The sequence below is a fragment of the Mauremys mutica genome, chromosome 1 (assembly GCF_020497125.1).
Source record: "Mauremys mutica isolate MM-2020 ecotype Southern chromosome 1, ASM2049712v1, whole genome shotgun sequence".
NCBI lineage: Eukaryota > Metazoa > Chordata > Testudines > Geoemydidae > Mauremys > Mauremys mutica.
The window spans coordinates 70,829,208-70,852,351 of NC_059072.1; the positions used below are offsets into that span (position 1 = coordinate 70,829,208).

General features: G+C 41.1%; 1 protein-coding gene across 2 annotated transcripts in view; it reads right to left on the bottom strand.

The window, feature by feature from the left end:
* The window catches only part of OSBPL8 (oxysterol binding protein like 8), a 192,364-nt gene that overhangs the window by 55,012 nt on the left and 114,208 nt on the right, over window positions 1–23,144 (bottom strand). The window contains exons 1-3 of one of the 2 annotated variants that reach the window (XM_044979391.1): window positions 17,727–17,799; window positions 14,172–14,371; window positions 1,454–1,524 (exon numbers count right to left, since the gene is read on the bottom strand). In XM_044979391.1, the coding sequence (XP_044835326.1) occupies window positions 1,454–1,524; window positions 14,172–14,316 (216 nt within the window). In that variant the 5' untranslated portion in view covers window positions 14,317–14,371; window positions 17,727–17,799. Of the gene's footprint in view, window positions 1–1,453; window positions 1,525–14,171; window positions 14,372–17,726; window positions 17,800–23,144 lie in introns of those variants that run through there. The other variant, XM_044979381.1, reaches the window with a different exon arrangement.

The following is a 23,144-nucleotide window of genomic DNA, read 5'->3' on the forward strand; positions in this document are numbered from 1 at the left end:
GGAGGAGGAGTGAAAGGGCCTTAGGGTACCCCACAGGGAGAAATCCCCTTCCTGGGGCCAAGGGTTTTTTTTTGTTTTGTTTTTGCGCGCATTTGGGTGGTGGCAGTGTTTATCAAGCTAAGGACAGAAAAAAGCTGTAATCTTGGACGTTTAATACAAGCCTGAAGTGGCAAGTATTAATTTTTAGAATCCTTGCAGGCCCCCACCTTCTGCACTCAAAGTGCCAGAGTGGGGATTTAGCCTTGACAACTTGTGAGGCAAAAAAACAAAGGGAAGATGGCAATAGTGTGTTCTCTGTAGTAAGTAGTACATTCACCTTCCACATTTAAGATGTCCTAGGCCAGAATCTGTGAATTTTTTAAAACTCTTAGAAAATGTCTGATGTAAAAATACCACATCTTACAATATCGAGGCAAGTTCCGGAAAACCTTTATATGAATAACTCATTAGGCTCTAAGTACAAATGGATCTAAGCTAAGGGGTTTGAGTCTCCCAGACCAGGTCTACAGATGTACGGAAGTGGGGTTTGCACACTAAAAGTAGCTGTGTAAATGATACTATGATGTTATAAACTCAGGCTGGAGCTTGGGCTCTGGTTTTTGTTTTGCGCAGAAAGTTACAAGAAGTTTTGATAATTTTGACACTTCTTTTGAAATACAAAATTAATCAAACCCGAGTATCTCCAGAGAACAGTTTCAACTTCAACAAATTGGCATTTTCTAATGAAAGATGGTTAGTCAAAAAATTAACTACCAGCTCTAGTTTTAAAATGAATGTAAAGAAACCAGTGACCATAGTTTCTTAAACTAAAGATCAGTAGACTGTTGACTGCCATGGGAGATGATGGCACTTTGCACCTCCTAGGAGGCCCTCATTGCTTAACAGGAATGGGAGTTCATATTGAACTCATGAATGACTACTTCATGCTCTTAAACAGCAACATTAAATTAAAAATACTTTCGTATCTCAAAACACAAACTACATATAAATAGAATGATTGTTGGAAAACACACCTTTTCCCATTGAAGATTCTTTCACAACCCTCAACTTGTCCAATTAGGAGATATTATGACTCAATCAATGGCACTCTCACCTACAGGTCAAAAGGCTGGAAGTTCACATTCTATATCAAGACTAGTGCTGCCCAAAAGTACCGTGGATTTAAGTTAAGAGATGCCATCTTCTAAATGAGATTTTTAACAAGAAGACATGAGAAAGTATAACTCAATTTCTTGAGTTTGCACTGTAGGTTTATGTTTAAAGTCACCCTAATAAAGTAGACACTATGCTTTTAATAATATTTAATCCTTCTCTAGAGATGTCTTCACATCAATCCACCAGATTAACATTCACTGTGGCTAAATACACTTGCATTTAAACCCAGTGCATGGAACAACTCCACTGTGTAATTGCATATTTCAAAACCAGCTTTTGGAAAGCTGGCTGTGCTTACCTTGCTTTTTGACATTGAATGTGCTGAATCTTCTTTACTTTGTGACACATCATCTTTCCCTCTATCAAAACCTTAAAAGAGAAGATGACATTGTTTCAATACGATAAAATAAAATGTAGTGTTTTCAAATGAGTGATCTGGTTCTTGAAAAGTAAAACAAATTAGCAATTTTCACTTGTCTGGTCATCATCCAGAATGATTCAAATAAATTTAAAAAATAAACACACTGCCCTTATAAAATGTGATTAAATAACATTGTTTAGTAAAAATACATCCTGAGGTTTCAACATATCATTTGCTGTACAGCTACTTCTGAGTTTCTAACAAAATTAGTTTCCTCACTGAAAATATATTATTCTGTGTATTTATTCATATTTTAAATTTCACATTACACCTCTACCTCAATATAATGCGACCCAATATAACATGAATTCGGATATAACGCGGTAAAGCAGCGCTCGGGGGGGTGGGGAGGCTGCACGCTTCGGTGGATCAAAGCAAGTTCAATATAATGCGGTTTCACCTATAACGCAGTAAGATTTTTTGGCTCCCGAGGACAGCGTTATATCGAGGTAGAGGTTTATATACAATTTTCCCAACTGCCATTCCAGACTTAGAAGTGTTGAGATTCTGAGCTGCTCACACATACACCACAAATATTGCCCCAAATGTGCACCTCTACACTCCACAAAGTTTTATATTGTGCATGTGGAGTACACAATGTTTTAAACAGGCAAAAATATTAAATCAGAACTGACTTTTTTCAAACTAAATAGACACTTCTCACTGTTCGTTGCTTTTTAGAAAACAAAACATGCAATTACAAGTTCCAGATACTTCCTGGCACTGGAAAAAAAATGTTGGTTTTGTTTGTTTGTTTTTAAATAGAAAAAAAAACAAACAAGCAAACAAGAAAACTTGACTCAAAGCTGGCCAATGATATTTTGCTCCATTTTTTTTTTTTAAAAATTAACTTTTAGGAAGATGGAAGCACGGAAAGCTTAACTGAAAAAAGGTGAATTTTTCAGAATAAAGTGTTACAATTAAAATGATATGCAACGTCACAGTTTTCACTACCAAATGAACACCTGTAATGCATGATATACCTGTACTAATAATTATAGCAAACAGTTGGACAAATGCAAATCCTTAAAAGCAGCTTCCCTCCTACTGCAAAGTTGAACAATTTTTCTTTTTCATTTGAACAGAAACCAGTATTTTCCAAAGCCCATCTCTAGGCCAGCACCTGCACCCTTCCAGGATTTATGCTAATGAAGATTCCAAATAGTGAGATTGTGTCACCGCCCATACTTAAGTTGGAATGTATTAGCAATTTGGTGTCTCAGATATAAATTCAAGGAGGAAAACAAAAAACAACAAATTCCCTTGCCATGGTCATTAAAATATTTCAAACTACTGTACATAAGCAGTAAATTGACATGTTTAATATATGTGAAAGTGCACACACAACATAGATGGAACTGCCCTTTTATAGTTCTTCTCCAGATTAAAGATTGCTTCACATCTTAACATGTGCTTACATTTTGAGTCCAACATGGTGTATGTGATATATACAATATTAACTTTAAAACAATTGAAACAAAAGTTGACACTCCTCTGTATCTACAATATTTCATATGTGTAAGTTATGCAATAACACTGGGCTTTTATCAGCGTCAAAGCTGTCAACCTACAACTTGATAGAACATTTCATGCTGTAAAAGTGAAGTGTGCTAAGTATAAAGTGGCAGAAGTCAATACCATGCATGTGATAAGATGCTGGAACAGATTATACCAGTGCTCCATTTTGTTGGAATAGTTTTTCCAAGTGCAAGAATAAAAAAATCCTGATGCATATATTTCAGTATATCAAAATATACCTGTTACTATGCCATCTAGGTACACCACAGATAATTTAAAGGTCACCTCAGAAAGAAGAACATACCTCAGAACAGACCCAGCCAGATGAAAAGCCTTGCACCATTTTGACTGCAAATATACCATAAAGTCTTGGGCCTCAAGAAAGCTAGTTTACCAGACAAAAATGTTGCATGGGTAGTAATGACTCCATGGGCTATACCTCTCCTGCAGGTTGAAGGACTGCCGTAAAAATTAGGAATTGTGGAGACATTGGTACGTAGGAAGGTCCTGTGGAAAAAATAGATTGCCTCCCTCAAGAAGATAGGTTGCTCATTCCTCCTCTGCTCCCCCAATACATACTCTAAAAGAAGATTCTCCCCCTCCCCCCAACACACTGTAAAATTGGACAATTTTTTTTTTTGTGGTTTGAATAGAAACCAGTATTTTCCAGGCCCCATCTCTGGGCCAGCATCTGCACCCTTCCAGGGCTTATGATGCCTAGAAGATATCAGATACCATTTAATGACCTGATCTGGCACAAATATCCATTTCTAGAAATTTCCTCATGATGCTGGAGTCATGACAAAAAGTAACCTCAAATGAGAACTAACTTGACGAGAAACCCTAAATCAGTGGTTCTCAAACTGTGGTCCGTGTACCACCAGTGGTCCGCGAGCTCCATTCAGGTGGTCCACGGATAGTTCCTTCTAAGGTGCATGCCTGGGCAGCCACACACAACATAATGAAGGGCCACTCACCTAATTAATGGAGCCATGCAGGCATGGCTCCACTAATTAGGAGCCTGGACCCTGGAGAAGACACACATGTAAGGTGAGGTGGTGGCCTGGGGGTAACAGGGGGTAGGAGGGTGGGGGAAGTGGGGTGAGAAGAGGGGGTGGAGGGAATTTTGGACGTGCAAGGCTGCAGCAGCCAAAGAAAGAGGCGACTTTCCCCAGCCCCAGCTCAGGGGCTGCCGGGGAGAGACCCTGTCATAAACAGATAGTTAAGGGTTAAGGTCTCTTTTACCTGTAAAGGGTTAACCTGCAGTACCTGGTGACCACCTGACGAGAGGACCAATCAGAGACAAGATTTTTTCAAATCTCTGTGGAGGGAAGCCTTTGTCTGTGTTCTTTGTTAGAGAGCTCTTTTTGGATCTAAGAGAGGACAGTCATGTCTCCAAGTTCTCCTGGAGTAGGTTCTACTAATTAATAGTGAGTATTAATTAGAAAGGCGAATTAGTCTTATGATTTGATTTCTATATTTGCAATTGTGTGTTTGCTAAAGGAAATTCTTTATTCCTGTTTGCTGTTACTTTGCTTTCACTGAGAAAGAAAGGGGGAGGGGGGGACTCTCTCCAGAGATTGATAAGTTTAGACCCTGTATGGTTCTATCTTGGATTACAGAGACAAGTTACTTTCTTTTTATTCTTTAATAAATTCTTTTCTTTTCTATTAAGGACTTGTTTGGTCTTTCCTTGGGTGGATTCTCAGGGAAAGAGAAGGGGGAGGTATCCCTCTGTAGTTAGATCCCGGTATCTCTGCTAGGAAAAGGGAGGGGGGAGGAAGCAGGGGGAATGGTTTATTTCTCCTGGGTGTAAGAACTCCATGGATTTGGGGCTCTTGGAATCCCCTAGGATTTTGGGGAAGGACTGTGTCTCAATCCACATTTCCTGATTGAGTGGTGGCAGCTTACTAGATCTAAACTAGGATTTTAGTTTAGAGGGAAACCAAGTCAGGTCCCCACATTGGAGCCCAACAGCTCCAAGTGGGGGTGAGACCTATGACAGACCCCACTCCTTCCCAGCCCCAGATCAGGGGCTGCTGCGGTGGGGGAGAGGGAGAGAACTCCTCTCCTTCCCAGCCCCAGCTCGGGGGCTGCTGCAGCAAGGAAGAGAGGGCACATCCATCACATTAGAAAGGTAAGACTACCGATATTAAAATATGAGTTGTGTGCTTTTATTTGTAGAATGAAAAAACAATTATAAAGGGTTTTTTTATATAGCGCTTTTATCCAAAGCATTTTACAATTGGAATCTAATGGTACAAACAACATTTGGAAAGAACATTAAGTGGTCCGCCAAGACCCTCAGCAATTTTCAAGAGGTCCGCGAAAAAAAAAGTTTGAGAACCACTGCCCTAAATAATTTCATATAAGGAATTTCCAGGTTATGCAAGAACTGCTATAGTTTTCTCTGTTCTGATTTGGCAGCCAAAAACATAAATTCACATTTTTGTAAACGAACTTTGAGGGTGTCACATTTCTGTATATTAAAAATAAGTTTATTCCTTTTGGGTACTAATTTAAAAGGACATCACATTCTAAATACTCTCTGTGCACAGATAATTTTATTCCTTGTAGATCTTCCTCTTGAGTGGCTCACAGAAGGCTATTAAACCCCTTCATTTACAAGTCGTCCTGTCCACTAGATCAAGGAGTGCAGCGCCCAAGTGACAGCAATAGTTAAATGGAAGGTTGATCACAGTGTGTAAGTCCCTACACTGAGAGAAAATTGTAATAGAGGGCTCTTTAATATAAAATATGAGGGCATAGCAAGATAGAATGACTGGAAGTTTAAGCTAAACAAACTGAAGTTTGTTGAAACTGGAAATAAGTTGCACATTTTTAAACAGTGAGGGATTAATCACTGGAACAATCTACCAATCAACACGGTGGATTTTCAGATACTGTAAGTCTTTAAATCAAAATTGGATGTCATTCTGAGACAATATGCTCTAGCCCAATCTGAAATCATTAGGTTCAATACAGAAATGACTAGGTGAAATTCTATGGTCTATAGTGCAGGAGCTCAGACTAGATCATAATGGTCAGAGAGCCAGAATGGGAGGAGGCAGGGCCATGGCCCCATCACTTTTAGAAGTGGGAGGGCTATGCCATAAGGGCAAACAATGGGGGGGGGGAAGGAGAGGTGGCACAGGGGCGGTGGCCACTGTTCTGGCGCAAGTCGCCCCCTACACTTTAAGGGAGCTTCTGCCACTCCTGATAACTGTTCCTTCTGGCCTTAAAAAAAAAAGAGAATTACATATTTGATATGGACTGTGAAGGCACATAATTTAAAATGTAAGGAAGCTCCCTGAAAATGTAAGGCAACCAAAATAAATTAAAGCAATGATTTAGACAAGTACATATTTCTATCCAATACACACAGAATAAGAGACTAATCTAAGTTTTATACAGTGCTGTAGCCATAGTAGTCTCTGGATATTAGAGAGACAGGGTGGGTGAAGTAATACCTTTTATTGGACTAACTTCTGTTGATGAGAAAGACATGCTTTCGAGCTCACACAGAGCTCTTCTTCAGGTCTGGGCTCAAAAGTTTGTCTCTCACACCAACAGAAGTTGATCCAATAAAAGATATTACCTCACTCACCTTAGTCTAAGTTTTGACATTTCTGGATGTTAAAGCACAAAAGTTAATGGAGAAAGGGACAGAAAATGACTATCCTAATTACAAAAAGACAAACATTCTTGTTAATTCAACTTATTAACATAAAAAATTGTGATTAAGAGGACAGAAGCTATAAATTCACAGCTTTCTGTTAAAGGATGACAGCTTTAAGAACTTAATTTTATACACACACTAAACTTTCCTAAAGCATTCCATAGATTTAATTAGCTACACCAGGCACAAATGAAAACTGCATACATCAATTTGGACATGAGGAATTACAGGAAAGTAGGATGCTATCTGATCCACTGTCATCTTTTTTATTTGAACTTTCATGCTTCAGGTTTCTTCTCTCTTCAGTGTTCAGTTGTATCAAACTAATTTGTATTACTTGTTTCAAACCCTTAGTATTCTATTGAACAATTCAAAACTTTAAAAATTAACCAAAGCAAAACTATTGCACTCAGCTTGCTATTTAAGACACTGTCCCGGATTTTGAACCTTTGCAGTAAAGAGCTTTGTTCCACTACCAATAAAATCCCTGCATAATTGTGTATCCCAGCACTGTGTTGCCTTGGCGTTGTCTCTTTTCCAGCAACAGTAAGGCAGCTTTTTAAAACTTCTACTAAATATATTCTTCAGATTTTTATCCTTGGTGTTATGAAAATGGTCTATAAAATGCAGTATTCTACCTCTACCCTAGTCACAGCCTTATATAGTAAAACACTACTTTTGCCATGTATTCTCATACGATGGAAGTATCTGTGTATTTTAAGCTTATTTTAACAGAAGCACTATTAGTCTAATGCATTCAAGATTTGTACCAAAATAACCCTAAAATTGTTTGTTAGCCAAAACTCTGTAGTCAATATGTATTTCACTTTGTAGATACTATGGGCTTGGCTACACTTACAAATTTGCAGCGCTGCAGCAGGGTGTGAAAACATACCCTCTCCAGCGCTGCAAATTGCGGCGCTGCAAAGTGCCAGTGTAGTCAAAGCCCCAGCGCTGGGAGCGTGGCTCCCAGCGCTGTCCGTTATTCCCCACAGGGAGGTGGAGTACGGACAGCGCTGGGAGAGCTCTCTCTCAGCGCTGGCGCTTTGACTACACTTAGCGCTTCAAAGCGCTGCCGCGGCAGCGCTACCGCGGCAGTGCTTTGAAGTGCTAAGTGTAGCCACAGCCTATGTTCTGATTAGCTGCTCCCTTGACTTATTACCTTCCTGAACAATTTGTGTTAGAGGGTATATTTGTTTTTTTGTTATTGTAGACAAAAATATACCTGTTTTTTCCATCAGCCATACACTGTGAATTTATCTATACATGCATATAAAATCTTGATGGAGATAACATGGCATAACAGAGGAGGATCCATCTGTTTGAACATAATGCTCTGTGTTATTGCTATATTTGTATTTCTGTTAGCCCTTAAGGCACTGGAAGTCTGCATTTCGTGGTACTAAATGCTAATGCAAAATGCATTTGAGGTCACTGTCTGAGGCTGGAACTGACAATGCCAGAGGGGCTGGAAGCAGTGTTTAAAATTAACCCAGGTCTCAAGTTCTTCAATATCAATCACTGACAGTTTTCAGTTCATCTTTTTAATTTCTTCTTTCATTTTCATGTAACTGGTTTCTTGAGTACACTTAAATATTCTGCACATTGAGCCCTGTTTAAACAGAAACTTAAAGTATATCTTTCAAATGAAGAAGATATGCGCAGACAGATGTATCAGCCTTAAAAGTCCTTGTGTCCATTTCAATATAAAAACTATAAAGCTAAGAACAAAATACTCTGAGTTCTGGTTTGAGCATTGGCCTGCTAAACCCAGGGTTGTGAGTTCAATCCTTGAGAGGGCCACTTAGGGATCTGGGGCAAAAAATTGGTCCTGCTAGTGACGGCAGAGGGCTGGACTCGATGACCTTTCAAGGTCCCTTCCAGTTCTAGGAGATTGGTATATCTCCAATAATTATTATTTATTAATTATTATTATTATTAATTCAGATTTATGCATCACATCCCACTTTGGGCTCAAGAGACCAATCCTTGGGTCTGGCTAAGATATACTTAGCACAGTACCAAGTGGGATGGCAAAGGTGACAAACTTTAACTCTCCCCTGATCTCAGAGCTGCAGGTTCACCCCCAGGATAAGTTAAAGCAGATTCAAGTTAAAGCAGGGTCAAGTTCGCCCCCAGAATAAGGTAAAAGCTGCTCTAACCTAAGCCTAGCTTGCAATGATCTCCAAGGGGCTGTTACAGCAGCCAGGAATAGTGGCCAGGGCACTGCTGCACTCCCAACAGCCCCTCCCCTCGTATGCCATATTCTGAGAGTTGTAAGGGGAGAGGAGGTGGTGAGTGGCTCCAAGCTGGCTATACACCACTAGTGAGATCTCTGTAGGGAATCCACTACGGCAATATTAAATTTGCTTTTCTCCACCAGACCAAAACAAAGCAGATTTGGCATGGGCCAGGTTCTGGCCCTCAGATTATAAACTCACCAAGGAATTGAATCAAAGCTCACTGAAGTCAATGGGTTTTGGTTCAGGTGCTAATTTTAGTGCCTATTATAAACATTAGGGCAATTCTTTTTAATAACTGACAGTCTTATCACACTTAAATGAGACCCAACTGATTGCAAGACAGTATTTTTATACAACAGCAGGCAGAGTTTAGTAGTTACATATTAATTGAACTGATAACCAAGAGCTCTGATGTTTTAAAAATCTATTTACAACACAATGAGGAGATATTAGTTTGTACATTTAAGACAATATTTTCTGGACTAAAAAAGTCCTCCAGAAAGTATATTTCTTCTTCCCTCTACAGAAAGCTGATTTTAAAAAAGCACAAGGATTAGTCATTACCTTGCTTAAGCAAGGTAATCTTTGGCACATAGTTTATGATATGGTGCCATTTTAAAACTGAATTTGAGTTTAACCTCTTAAATCTTGCAAATGAAGCGTTTCATCACTATGTTAATTTCATTTCTTCTCACGCTGCACCTGCAAGCATACCCTGCAATCAATCTTGTAACAGAAAAGAAGAGGGGCATCATTTCATACGCTGATTTTGCATTTCACAACGAATAACCTTCACATTTAGGACGCTTAAGTGAAAAAAAAACACAAAAGAAATTAATTCCTACTTAATACCAACACCAAACCCATTATGATTCAAAATGTAAGAACTGTCACTTATTATGTTTTTAATTCTGAAATCCATGTGCGCACCAATGCAAAAATGAAAGCATAAATGAAGAAATCAGGAAGATCATCTAAAGTCAACTGAAGTTACAAGGCTGTCAACTTTGACACATCAAGATAAGCAGCAGGTTAACTTGAGGAGTGGATGCAATAAACAGCTTTGAAAGATAACAGACTGAACTGAATAATTAAGCACTTTCAAAAGAATTATATGAGCTATGCTTAAGGGAAGGTAGCAGCACTGGAGAAGGCTCATGGGACATAAAAGGGAAACAGCATATTTAGCTCTGGAACAACATGTTTTGTCTGGAACAACGCAGGAGGCACACACTGGCAAACACTACAGTGTGAATACTCAACCTCTGGGTGTTTCCCCAGAACCAAGTAGTGTCAAGTGTTGCATGATCAGCAAGCTATAGTAGTAAAATAAAATTGGTAACTGTATAATGAAAAACAACCACTTTGGTTACTAATTTCTCTAAATAAGATTTTGCTTTGAAAAAATGAATTGAGTAAGTCCACAGTAACTATTTCCCCCCCAAGGCATTTCCTCAGGACTTTATGCATACACGGAAAACACCTGGTGTAAAACAAGCATATGTAGCTAAACAGCTATTTACATAACAAATCGAAAGGCTACCCCATCAAGTGAGGTAGATGCATTACCTAAATGGGTATTTACACAAGACATACCAGGAGATTCATAGAACTACAAATCTGTTGTGTATGTAATTCCCACAGGCTTCTTAAATCAGTGTTTCTCAAATGTAGTCACCGTGGCCGCATGTGGCCACCAGTGCCTTTTCTTGCGGTCACAGCCTCTTGGGGTTTGATGAAGGGAGGTGGGGATGCAAAGCAGTGGCCCTCTCCCAGGGCTGCCAGCAGTGGTTGGGCCCTGCCCCCCCTCCAGAGACACAAATGCTGGAGGTGCAGACAGCTGGTGAATTCCCCACTTTCCCAGGGGTAGGGGAGGCAGGCCTCGGCCACGGGACTTCGGGCTCCATACACACGGTGGCAGGCTCTGGCCCAGGCTCACCACACCCCACCACTGTCCCTCCCTCCCCATCCAGGGCTTAATTTGTCCCAGGGCTTGCCAGGGCTGAGTAATTCTGCTGTGAAAAGTGATATTAACAAACTATAAATATCACTTATCACAGCAGAAGACTTACTTGGTTAGCAAGTCTTGGGGGGAGGGGGAGAAAGCACAACCAAAAAAAGCAAAAGAAACGACAACAAAAAGACAAGAACATGCAAAGTGCCTTATTTGTGTTTCTGTTCTGTTTAGGTCAGGGGTCCCAAACTCAAATGACCCCGAGGGCCGCATGAGGACTAGTGCATTGGCCCGAGGGCCGCATCACTGACACGCCCCCTTGCTGCCCCTGGCCCCACCCCCAATCCACCCCTTCCATGAGGCCCCGCCCCTGCCCTGTCTCTTCTCCACCTCCTCCCCTAAGCGCGCGGCTCCCCGCTCCTCCCCCCTCCCTCCTGGAAAGTGCTAAGCGCCACCAACAGCTGTTTGGTGGCTTGGCGGCGGGGCACTTAGGCGGCGGGTCCCGGAACAGAAGGGGCCCCCCACCGCCGAAGACCGGGCTGCACGCCAAGGGGATCTAGTCACATAGGGTGTTGGGTTCTTAAAGATTGGCTTGTTTTAGCCTCGTTTTGAAATGGGATTAGCTTGATTTTTGGTTTATTGTGAACATCGGGGTGCTTATTTACCACTGAAAGTTGGCAACGGTGCTTTAAGGCAAGCGCAGTCACGTTCAGAGGCAGTAGACAGCAAGAGCAGCAGCCCTAGATCTTGTACTGTCTGCAACTCTTGTTGCAGCTGTAACCCTCTGCCACCCCTGCTGCGATCTGTCTGGTGTACACTGTAAGCGCCTCCGGGCTGTGGCTTGCCAACGGCATTTGTAACGTGACACGCACACCGGGCCTGCAGGAACAAACGCTGGGGGAATAGCGGCGGCGGAGGCCGAGGGTGGGGAGCCAGCAGGGCAGAGCATCCGCCCCACGAGCCTGCCCCCCCCGTCTCACGCAGACTGAGGCCACTGGCTTGCGGGGTGGCCCCATTACCCTAGAGAAGCGCGGCTGCCCCTGCGGCTCCAGGAACGCGTGACTGAGGCGGGGATCAGCTCCCAGGCCCCACACCAAGGTCGGTGGAGCCCACAAGCCCGACTCGGCCGCTGCCCCCAACAGCCAGGGAGACACTCCCGGAAAGCGGCCGCTGACAAGCCAGGCTCCAGCAGCGCAGCACAGTCCCCCTGCCGCTGGGCCCGGCTGCATTCCCCCTGCTAGCGTGACGGGCGCCGGCGTCCGGCTCCATCCTGAGTCCTGCTGTTCCCTCGGCTTTCCACCTCCCCCCACCCCCAGCGGCTCGCTCACTTGGCGGGCTCGGAAGCCGCTGGCGGCTGCCGCGCTCAGATCGGATTCGGGCTGAGCCCCGCCTTCTCGCTATGATTGGTCGTGGCGCCAGAGGCTCTTCCCTTGGCCCCGCCCCCCAGATCTCCTGGGTGACAGGGACGCTATTAGCCGGAGGGGCCGCGCTCCCCCCGCCCTCGGAGTGGCAGCGCATGCGCACATGAAATATTGACTCGGGAGGCCCTGGGGAGCTCCGCGGGCCGCAGGGAAGAGCTCCGCGGGCCGCATGTTTGAGACCCCTGGTTTAGGTCCAGTAAAGAATAGAGACAAATGTAAATTATTTTTATTACTGAGTTTGAAGAAAGCCCTATATAAATAAATTACAATTATTTGGACATGTATATGTGCATATTTATTTTGTTTTTCCTAAAGTTAATTAAGTATTTTAGGAAAAATTGTCAGCGCAACCACCAGCAAGAGTTGGCAGCCGCACTCTGAGGACAACAAAAAATTTGTTGCGAGAACCCCATGTCTAGTTCACCAAAGTAGGACCCATCTTTTCCATTTGTCCTACTTAAAAAAAAAGTTATTGTCGAAGTAATGGTCAAAGATAACACTTAATGTGCAGTCCTACTCTAGACAAAAGACTTAAAATGGTGCTCTGTGGTCCATATTTCTTGTCTCTCTGATTACCGTATGAGTTTGGTTTATAAATAAAAGAGGATTTCTCTAATTTCCAGCGCTGCAGATTCAGCCTAGGCTTGGGGAATCCTATTGTGTTCTTTTCTTCTTGTCTACCTCCACTTGTAGTAAAGGTTCCGCAAGCAAAATCAGGCCATCAGTGACAGTTGGCATAACTTGAGTGTTAAGAAGTTGCCCCTCAGTGACATTCAGCAACCCAACTGTCCTCTATGGATTTACACAGATGTAACTAACTGCAACTTAGCCAGCTATTCTGTTGAGGGAAAACAAAAGAATGAAATAGCTTCCTCTTCCAACTCTCCTGGCTCTATGGAGATAACCTGACAAAAATAAAGGTTTGTCACACACACAGACACACACACAGCAGAACGGCCATTTTTACATTGCAACTTTCAAAGCAGAACTGTACTTCAGACTGACAATGCTTGGAAATAGAATTTTTAAAGTTTAAGTTTCCTAAAGTATAATATAGGACTATACGCCCATTAATACTGATTTGAATCACACTTATGTAGATGTACAATGAAAAGTTTTTTAAAATTCCACCACAGCTCTCATTATTTTATTGTTAATTAACACTTTTCCCTGCACACTTTCACCTATCAGAACAGATCGAAATGTATGACTAAGATGAGATTCAATCCACATTTACTGGAGACCGCTGCAATACTAAAAGAGGGGGGTTGTGATTAAGAATAAAACTTTAGCTTTAACTCAGCTTCTTGACTTGTCATTCTAAGTAAGACCACTGACATTTTGTGTGTGAACTTTGCAGCAGTTACCGTGGAGCGGCTAAAAACTACACAGTTTAAAAATCTCTGTCACTCACTTTAAGAGTCTTTTGGGGACATTCTCTCCCCATCATACAATTTTTCAGTTGCAAAAAACTGCATCCTGTATGCAAATCAAAACAAAGCACCACATTCTCTATCAAGCATGTACAGAATCCCTTTTAGGCAGACACACTTATGTTCTCTCTGAAACAAGCTAGTTTATTTACTCACATGTCAAAAACACAATTTCTGCTCTTCCCACAATCAGATTTCATCCAGAAATATGTTTGGAATATTCATTCTAGTTACTGTAAACCAACATCTTAGTAAAGGGCTTTCACCTAAATTGATGGATTTGGGATTGTAAATTTTGGTTTTTGTTTTTATTAAGATCTACTGAGCAAGAGTGAGACAAAACAAACCTGGTAAAGCAGGAGATATTTCATTGTATCCTCCAAACGAAGCATTCCGGACAAGTTTTCGGACATCAGATCGTGCAGGAAACACACCAGGCGAAACCCCAGCACATGAAGAAAACCTACGTCGCAGTGGACCCTCTTCCTTCATGAGTTAGATGGTCTGTGTAAGGATTATGTTCACTCAGACAGCTGGTTAGCATTAGCTGATTGGAACAAGAATGTTGCAGTAACAGACTTTTACCTCACATTCTGATTAGTAAGATCCAAAGGGAACAGACACAAAGGACATACATACACACTGATGTGAGGAGATACCAGACGATGTCAAAATCAGCAATAAACAGAGACATTATAGGCTCAAATTATGCTGCTGCAGATTCTCTTAATGAACTGAAAGTGGAATGGATATTCCCCCCTCTCACCATCCTATTTCAGCAATATTTCACATTTAATTCAATCAGTACATCTCAAGTCAGGCTGCTGTTCTGCACTGCTCACTGGGCACTAGGCAACTGTCATTACTTAGGGTTTCAGATGGATTTGTTAAATAGATTCCGCTGCCTGCTTGTCTCCCAGGCCCCAAACTTATACTGTATAAAGATTAACTCATGATCTAATGTAGTAATGTGGATTTCCTATTTGACACTTCATTTCAAAAATATGCTACCATGAGTATTGGAGAAGGGACCCAATGCTTTATTTTATATAACAGTGATTAAATTCTACTTTTAGTTTAGGTTCCTGCTATTCACTGTTTGTCACCTATGATAACTGTGGATTCTAAATTAAAATAAAAGCTACAATTCAAAGCGAGAGATGCATTTTGATAGTCTTTCCAAACAATAATCCAGTATAAACCTTTTAAGTCTACATGTTAAGAGAGGATGAGTCCCATTTGCTAACAGTTAACAATTCACGAAACACATATCAATTCTGAAGACTAGTATTGGCTTAAGCATCCTACTGGACACACATTAGAGGTGCCTGGCTTTCAGAGGGCAAGTGCTTAGAACTTCCTGAAAACCAGCTCGTTTAACGTCAGTCTAGTTAACTTTTAATAATCAGTGCTGCAACCCTACCTGATGGTTTTTCTGCTAACTTAACACTGACCTGAATTCTTATTACTTATTTTGATTTTTAAGCAATCAGCCACTTTATGCAATAAGCAAGTATTTTATTCTAATTTTTTTCTTCTGTTAACTTTTTCTTTCTACATTTCTGACGCACAAGTAACACAATATAACCTCCGCAAAAATAAAAAGAACCATAATGTTTGCTTAATGCAGAAACACTTATAGCCGATAAATATAATTAAGACTAGCAGCTCAGTGAATCACCCTTTTAAACCTAAAATTAAGACTTCAATGGAAGCAGACAAGCAAACCAAAGGAGGACAAAACTCATTTAAAAAAAAACCATTTAAGAACTCTGAGCTGACCTTATAGTAACCTGATGAACCAAACCTTACCTGCTGTTACTATGACATGTAAAACAACCAATCATTTTCCTTCTCCCTACCAATGATTTTATATGGCAAATTCTCCTGTTTCCCATACCTAACAATTAACACCATTCAAATTGTCAGTAACCACTAAGCTGTTTAGTTTTTTAAACACATCTACTCCCACAAGTTAATTTTTTTCACTGCTGGGCACTTTTCTGCTGGCTCCATTTTCTTACTATACAGCATCTGAGACAAAAGTCATTATAAAGCCTGGTTCATTTTAATTGGACAATGCAAAAGAAACAAATATACAGTTAGCTCAGCTGGGTTCCTTCCTCACACAAAGGCTATTTCTCCTTCGTTGGAGGAAGCCATTCTCAAAATCAAGTTAATGACAAACCAGTTTGTAATTAATGCTTAGTCACTCCCATTCTGAGAAGTGCTAAGCATCCTCAAGTCACATCGTCTCACTGGGTCACACCTAAATACAGCAGCCTGCAGTATTCTATTGTCCCTACAATGGCTGTTAAACGGAGCTGTAACAGTGCAAAGTATGTATGTGGCCCATAAAAATGTCTTTCAATTTAGAAAAATAATTGTAGCTCTACTACTCCCTGTGATGCTGTGAACTGTGAAATAATGCTCAGTCCTCTTAACAGCCTAATAATTTCTAGCACACACCAAAGGCAAGGCAGGCATTAAACAAGGATTGTGACTGAAATACCCAACTCATGTGCCATCCACAGAAACCATAGCTCCAAAATACCCAAGGGTAACATGAATGCTAAAAGCAGCAAAGAATCCTGTGGCACCTTATAGACTAACAGACACTTTGGAGCATGAGCTTTTGTGGGTGAATATCCACTTCGTCAGATGCATGACTAACACGGCTACCCCTCTGATACTTCATGAATGCTAAGTGTGCCAGAACCTTGCTAAATGCTGAATGAACCAGTTCAGCAACATACAAAGATCGAGCTTTTATACCCATTATCCCAATTAACTACCACACTTCATTGATTTGCCACAATAAAATTTATATTTCTTGTTAAATGGTAAACCTGTGACATGACTCTTGATACTACTCCTTTATGATCTCCTAACTTTACCTTTTACTTCTGGTGATCCCATTTCACTACCTCATTAACCTTTTCCCTTTTTGAAAAAGGGTTGATATTCATTTAATTTTCTCTAAAATTGCAAGGAAAAATAGTGTGAGAATGATTTAAATCATTCTAGGTAACAACTGCACAATTTCAGTATAGCACGGTGCGTTCACATTACTAACCAAAAAAAGAAATGTCACATGTCTATGACTGGCCTGAACCATGCCATCTAAACCAAGTCATGCTATTAGTAGTTGGAAGCATGGCACAGCTTAGATGCAGTTCTACAGCCAAAAGGCAGGTGGAGACATATGCTCTTTACTGTCAAACATGCTTCAAAATGCTCCAACATAAGCCTTCAAATAGAAATGATCCATCTAAATATTTTGTTTTTTCCCCATATTTGTCCATTTTGCTCATCCCACAAGAAAGAAATTTCAAAGAAGTTTCCAAATAAATTCTAATATATTTGAGTTTATTTCTGCTTAGTGGTGGTTCTGAGGGATGTGCTGGCCGCCCTTCCTGCAGCTCCCACTGGCCTGGAGCGGCGAAACGCGGCCACTGGGAGCCGCGATCGACCACACCTGCAGACGCGGCAGGTAAACAAACAGGCCCGGCCCGCCAGGGGCTTTCCCTGAACAAGCGGCGGCCCTAGTTTGAGAACCACGGGTGTACATCACATATTTTAATCAACTGCCCTTTGTTTAACTCAGCATGAAGATGGAAAAATCTCACTTATTGGTCCGCTGTTTTTAAAATGTCCCTTTTGACCAAAGATGATGCTTTCTTTGGCACTAACATGTAACATATGTATCCAGCATAAAAATACTATTTGAAGTACAGGAGAATTCTGTGGATTCCCCAGCTTCATGTTTTTATTTTCTCTTCCCTTATACTTCACTAACCTATATTCCTTACAATCTTCAGATCTATTAGTAGGATTTGGCCACGAGTGTTTAATAGCTCTCCACTTTTTTCAGCATGACACTCATTACTTGTGAGCTTTACCTGTATTTCTTATTTATGTATGTCCCTTAGCTTCAGCATTTCAATGTAGTACAGTTGGGTGAGGAAGGAGAGGGAAATTTTAAAAAATGTGCCTGATACAGCTGCAGCGCTGTTATACTGTGGTGGACATGGGAACCTGTAGTGTAGTCAACATTCCATCCTATGATGCCTTAGTTCCAGGCCCAGATTTCAGCAGACTCCATATTGTGACAGTAAAAAGCACAAGATGTGTTCTGCAGTCTACAAGCTAGAAAAGCAGAATGTTCTGATCTCAATATGTTCAGAATCCCAAATTTTAAAAAACCCTTTTGAATTTACCACAACCAGCACCAGCCTCCTCTGCTGAGAGGGACACTTTAGCACTTTGGACAACTTGGTAAATGCTCAGATTCTGGCCATCTTCTACATGACAACTTTGCTTCAAAAGTTGCGAATTTATATATATATATATATATATATATTTAAACACATCAGAACAAATTCAGAATGCCAATCACAGCAAGTGCCATCATCACTTGGAAAACGCACATTTCCTAAGCCAGCACCTTTAGAATTGATTAAAAAAAAATTCAAATGGCATTTAAAAGGATTCCTAGATCCCTGAGCGTCAGGATGAATTGCCTGCAGAATCACCCCGATTATAAAATTGATGGTAGCGTTTACGCACCCCATGTAAAGTCTAAGAGACAAGACTACAAAATTTCAACAAAACTACCAAGTGTATCTGCTGAGAACTCACAGGAGGGAGTGGGAGATGACTCAATATGAATTGTGTGATAACCATTCTATATCCTGAATGCATCCAATCCGAAGTGCATCTGTGCCCATAAGACACTGTTCAGATTCTTTTTACCAGTAACTATAGATGCGTCATGCAAGCAAGCTTCTGATTTTAATACATCATTTATAGAAGAAAAATAAGGTAATATGGTACTATACAAAACAAGGAACATCAAAGGAGAAAAACCTGATGGTCTGAAATGGGTATGGTAAGGATTACTTTGAAAAGTGGGTAACAATGAAGAAGATTGCAATCTACGGAAGACATTATCTGAAGAACACAACGTATGCCTCATATGTATTTGCAATTAAATTGGGGCTTTCTTTTTAGAAATAAATTTATTTTTAAAAAAATTTTCAGCCAGCTGAAAAAATATGTCATAACCCTCTCCTTAAGACATTCTTGTATAAGATTGCTTGGGATGGAACTAAATCAGAGTGCACAGGATAGACACAATCTGAAGGTCTTTATATGTAAACAGCACAGCAACACATTTTAGAAAAGGTTAGGTTTTAATAAAAAAAATATTCTTATAAGGGAAAAAATTACAATTCAAAAATCATGAGTTGGTCAAAAAAGAAGAAAGCTCTCTGGATGAATTAAGTATTAATACTAAGTATGCAAATTAAGCTCCAAATCAATAGCACAAACTGAACACCCTTACGGAGCAAATCAGAACTTTTAAATAATTTACACTACATTCAGAGAGTATTCTTAGCTTATATAGCACATAGTCTCAGTATACAATCAAGAAATGCTACTACTGGTGCAGTAGCAGCCACAGCTTAGATTCTCTTATGCAATATCCATACTTAAAAATAAATAAATAAATAAATAAATAAATAAATAAGAGAGAGGCAAAAAATTCCTTTCAGTTCCTGAAACAGAGACCTTAAATTAATCAACACTGTAAAAGCCGAGGGGGGGTCCGGGGGGGGGGGGGAGAAATAGCCTTGGTTCAATTAAGTCTCTGACAGGAATATGGCCTCACAATTCTACCGTGCAATATTATCCAACTGGCTTCCTCAAAAATAGATCTGTAAATAATTTCTCGTTACCCACATGAATCTGCAGTATGCATCAACTCCTACAGTATTCAAGTGATTGAAAAAAAAAATCAACTATTAGCAGCTGTCAGATGCATCAAAATTGTTCCTATACAGCATGCATATTTTACATTTAGTTTAAAAGCCACTATAATTAGGTCGTCTGTTTTTCTCCTATGGATCAACAGGCTCTTTTAGAGGTATACTTGCCTTCAGACACCAGCGTGAGTCACAAAGCAGACATCCGAGCCACAATGCTATTCATTCTGAAAGCAGAGCTAATAGTCTGCTAAGGGAAAACCAATTTAATCCTGCCAAATATTCTCCTCCACCATTTAGTAATTCCAAACCAGGCACAATTTATGCTGAAGCATAACTCCTTAGATACTTCTGATTAAAGTAAAAGCATTTGCATCAAGGCTCTCTGCAGCTTGTACATGCTTGTATCCCTGTGTTTCACCAGCTGCACTGTCCCTCAGCTCCTCCCAGCAGAAGTGCGTAGACTTGTTCACTACTCAGGTTTCAATAATTTTGGTCTTCACAACACTTATGAAATTCCAGGGCAACAGTTCAGGTTCAAGTAGGTCAGCTTTGCTGAAATTTACTTGCAAAGAAAGCTTGGTTGAAAAGCGTTTTTCTCCTTCACATTAATCTGATACACTTGCCTCTTAAAGCATAGTGCCATGAATATTTTATGTCTTTGCAAAGCTGCTACCCATATAGAAATAGGTAAATGTAATTTTAACAAGCAGCAGCTCTCTGTTGTATGGCATATTGTTTCCAAAATACAATGCCTTTACACATACACAAAGGGGATTCCCATTAATTTAGAATTTAATAGAGTATGCTATTTGAATAGCAGGCATGCTGCCAAGATAATATTTTTTAAAAGACAATCACAAAGCAAAATTTGAAAAATGTATAAAAATTTTAATTAGGCAATATAGAGATTAAAATTAATGGTTTGGGGCTCAATGTCAGTGGAACCTTATTCACATGAGTTATCAATTAAAATTAGCAAGACTACTCATGAATAAGGGTCCTACAAGGAAAGCTTAAATTCCATATGGCAGACTCATTTAACCGCATTTCCAGTGTCTTATGAAAGATAAGCCATATCTATTCAATAACAGGAGGAAGCAGATTTTAAAGTGACATTTTCATTTCATTGTTAAAGGTAATTAATATGTTCAGGACTTCTCTCTGGGGGCTTATGTGGCAACACGTGTTGTAACAAGCTTTGGGCTCAAGAAATACATCAGGACTACCTACCTTTTGCTCTGTCACAGGTTAAGACAGCTCAGATACTTTGTGAGATCCGCTAATGCAGTGGTCACCAACGAGTCGATTGCAATCGATGGGCCGATCCTAGAGGACCTCCCAGTTGATCACGATCTCCGGTGGTGCAGTGGGGCTGCCGCTAAGACAGGCTCCCTGCCTACCCCAGCCCCACGCCGCTCCTGGAAGCGGCCAGTGTGGCCCCACTGGGACAGAGGTCTCCCTCAGCTTGCTGCTCCTGTTGGAAAGGACTGCCTCCGCAGCTCCCATTGGCCGGGAACAGGGAGCTGTAGCCAATGGGAGCTGCGGGGGCGGTGCTTGCAGAGATGGGCAGCATGCAGAGCCACATGCTGCCCACCCTGCCACAGGTGCACATTAGCCCCTTCCGGGAGCAGTGTGGGGCCAAGGTAGGCAGGAAGCCTGCCTTAGCAGCAGCCACACTGTGCTGCCAACCGGGAGCCACTGGAGGTAAGTGCTGCCTGGTGGGAGGCCGCACCCCAAGCCCAAGCCCTGAGACCCTCCTGGAGCCAGCAACTCTGAACCCCCTCCTGCACCCCAAGTCCCAGCCCTGACCCCTCTCCCAGAGCCAGCACCCTCATCCCTCCTGCACCCCAACACTCTGCACCAACCTCCTCCTGCATCCAAACTCCCTCCCATAGCCCACATTCCCTCTTGCACCCCAACACTCTGCCCCAGCCCAGAGCCCCCTCCCGCACCCAAACTCTCTCCCATAGCTTGCACCCCTCACCCAACCCCCTGCCCCAGGCTCAGCCCAGAGCCCCCTCCCACACTGCAAACCTCTTGGCCCCAGCCCAGAGCCCACACACCTTCCCTAACCTCCTAAACCCATCCCAGTGAAAGTGAGTGAGGGTGGGGTAGAGCGAGTGACACGGGGGAGAGGGGGTGGAGTGAGTTGGGCGGGGCCTCGGGGAAGGGGCAGGGTAAATCCTGGGCTGCCTTTAAATTTAAAAAGTGATCTTGGGCATAAAAAGGTTGGAGACCACAGCGCTAAGGGTACGGGCCAGCAATACTGCTTGCTCCATACTCTGCCTAAATGATTCTTGGCGTGACATAGGATAAGGGGCATGTAGCATTTATTATGTCCTGACTTAATTTAAGGAGCATAATGAATGCCACAGATATGAAGCAAAAGTGAAGTAAATAGGTAACATCAGAATGAGATGGAACAAAATATGACAAAAGTGAAAACTGCCTTCTTTGGGTGAGGCAGAAGAAATACTCAAAGACATTGCGAAAATCCCCAAAGAACACAAAATGGTTAGAAATCATCTCAGGTTGCGTTGCTTGGGAACAATTTTCTTCTACCTCCGTTTAATTTTTGAAAATCTAAAAGCACTGTCTATTGCAACGCTATCTCAAAGAACAGAGATCAAACATGCTGGTCTCTTGATGGGGATTTCAGATCTGATCTGGAGGGAGTAGTGTATTGTTTCTAGGGATTAGTAGCAATTTAGTCTCTAAGCAAGTTCCATCTTTTATCTCTTCAGGGAACACAGGACAAACTCAGTTCTTTGTTTTGTTATGAAAACCAGTTTGCCTAAGAGATTAGCCAAACATAAGGGGTGAATTACCTTCCTTTGAGCCAGTTTATATATTATACTATTTACACCATTTGCTAATTAATTAACTGGTTCTCTAATCTTATCGCTTTTTAAAAAAAATTCTTAAAATGGCATAATCAGATAACACTCTGGCTAACCTTGATTCACCTACAACAGAACATCCCAGAAATCCCTCATATAACTAAACAACTTGTAGACTAAGGAATAACAGCCTGTCAAGTGTCTTTTCTTTTTAAACCGTTTAACAACCCCCCTATTTTTGTGCCCAAGAATCCCACAAGGGCTTTGGCAAACAAAAAAAGAAATGCATAAATTATATAAATCTCACATACTTGAGACAGCCTTTCAAAAGGAAAGTCTAAAAGCCATAGTTGGAAGAATTATTCTGGAGATATAAAGGGTTATATCAAGGAAGATAATGGAACAAATAAGGAAAACGTAGGTTGAGTATCAGCAAGTGCTTACTGACAAATTATCTTAGCCTAGAGAATCTACCCCTGGAAGTGGTGGGAGTCCCATCATCTGGCATTTTACGCTAGACTGGAGAAAGCACTAATATATTTACTAGGGCTGTCTATTAATTGCAGTTAACTAATGTGATTAACTCAAAAAAATTAACTGCGATTAATTGCAGGTTTAATCGCACTGTTAAACAATAAAATACCAATTTAAATTTATTAAATATTTTGGATGTTTTCCTGCATTTTCAAATATATTGTAGTCTGTTATA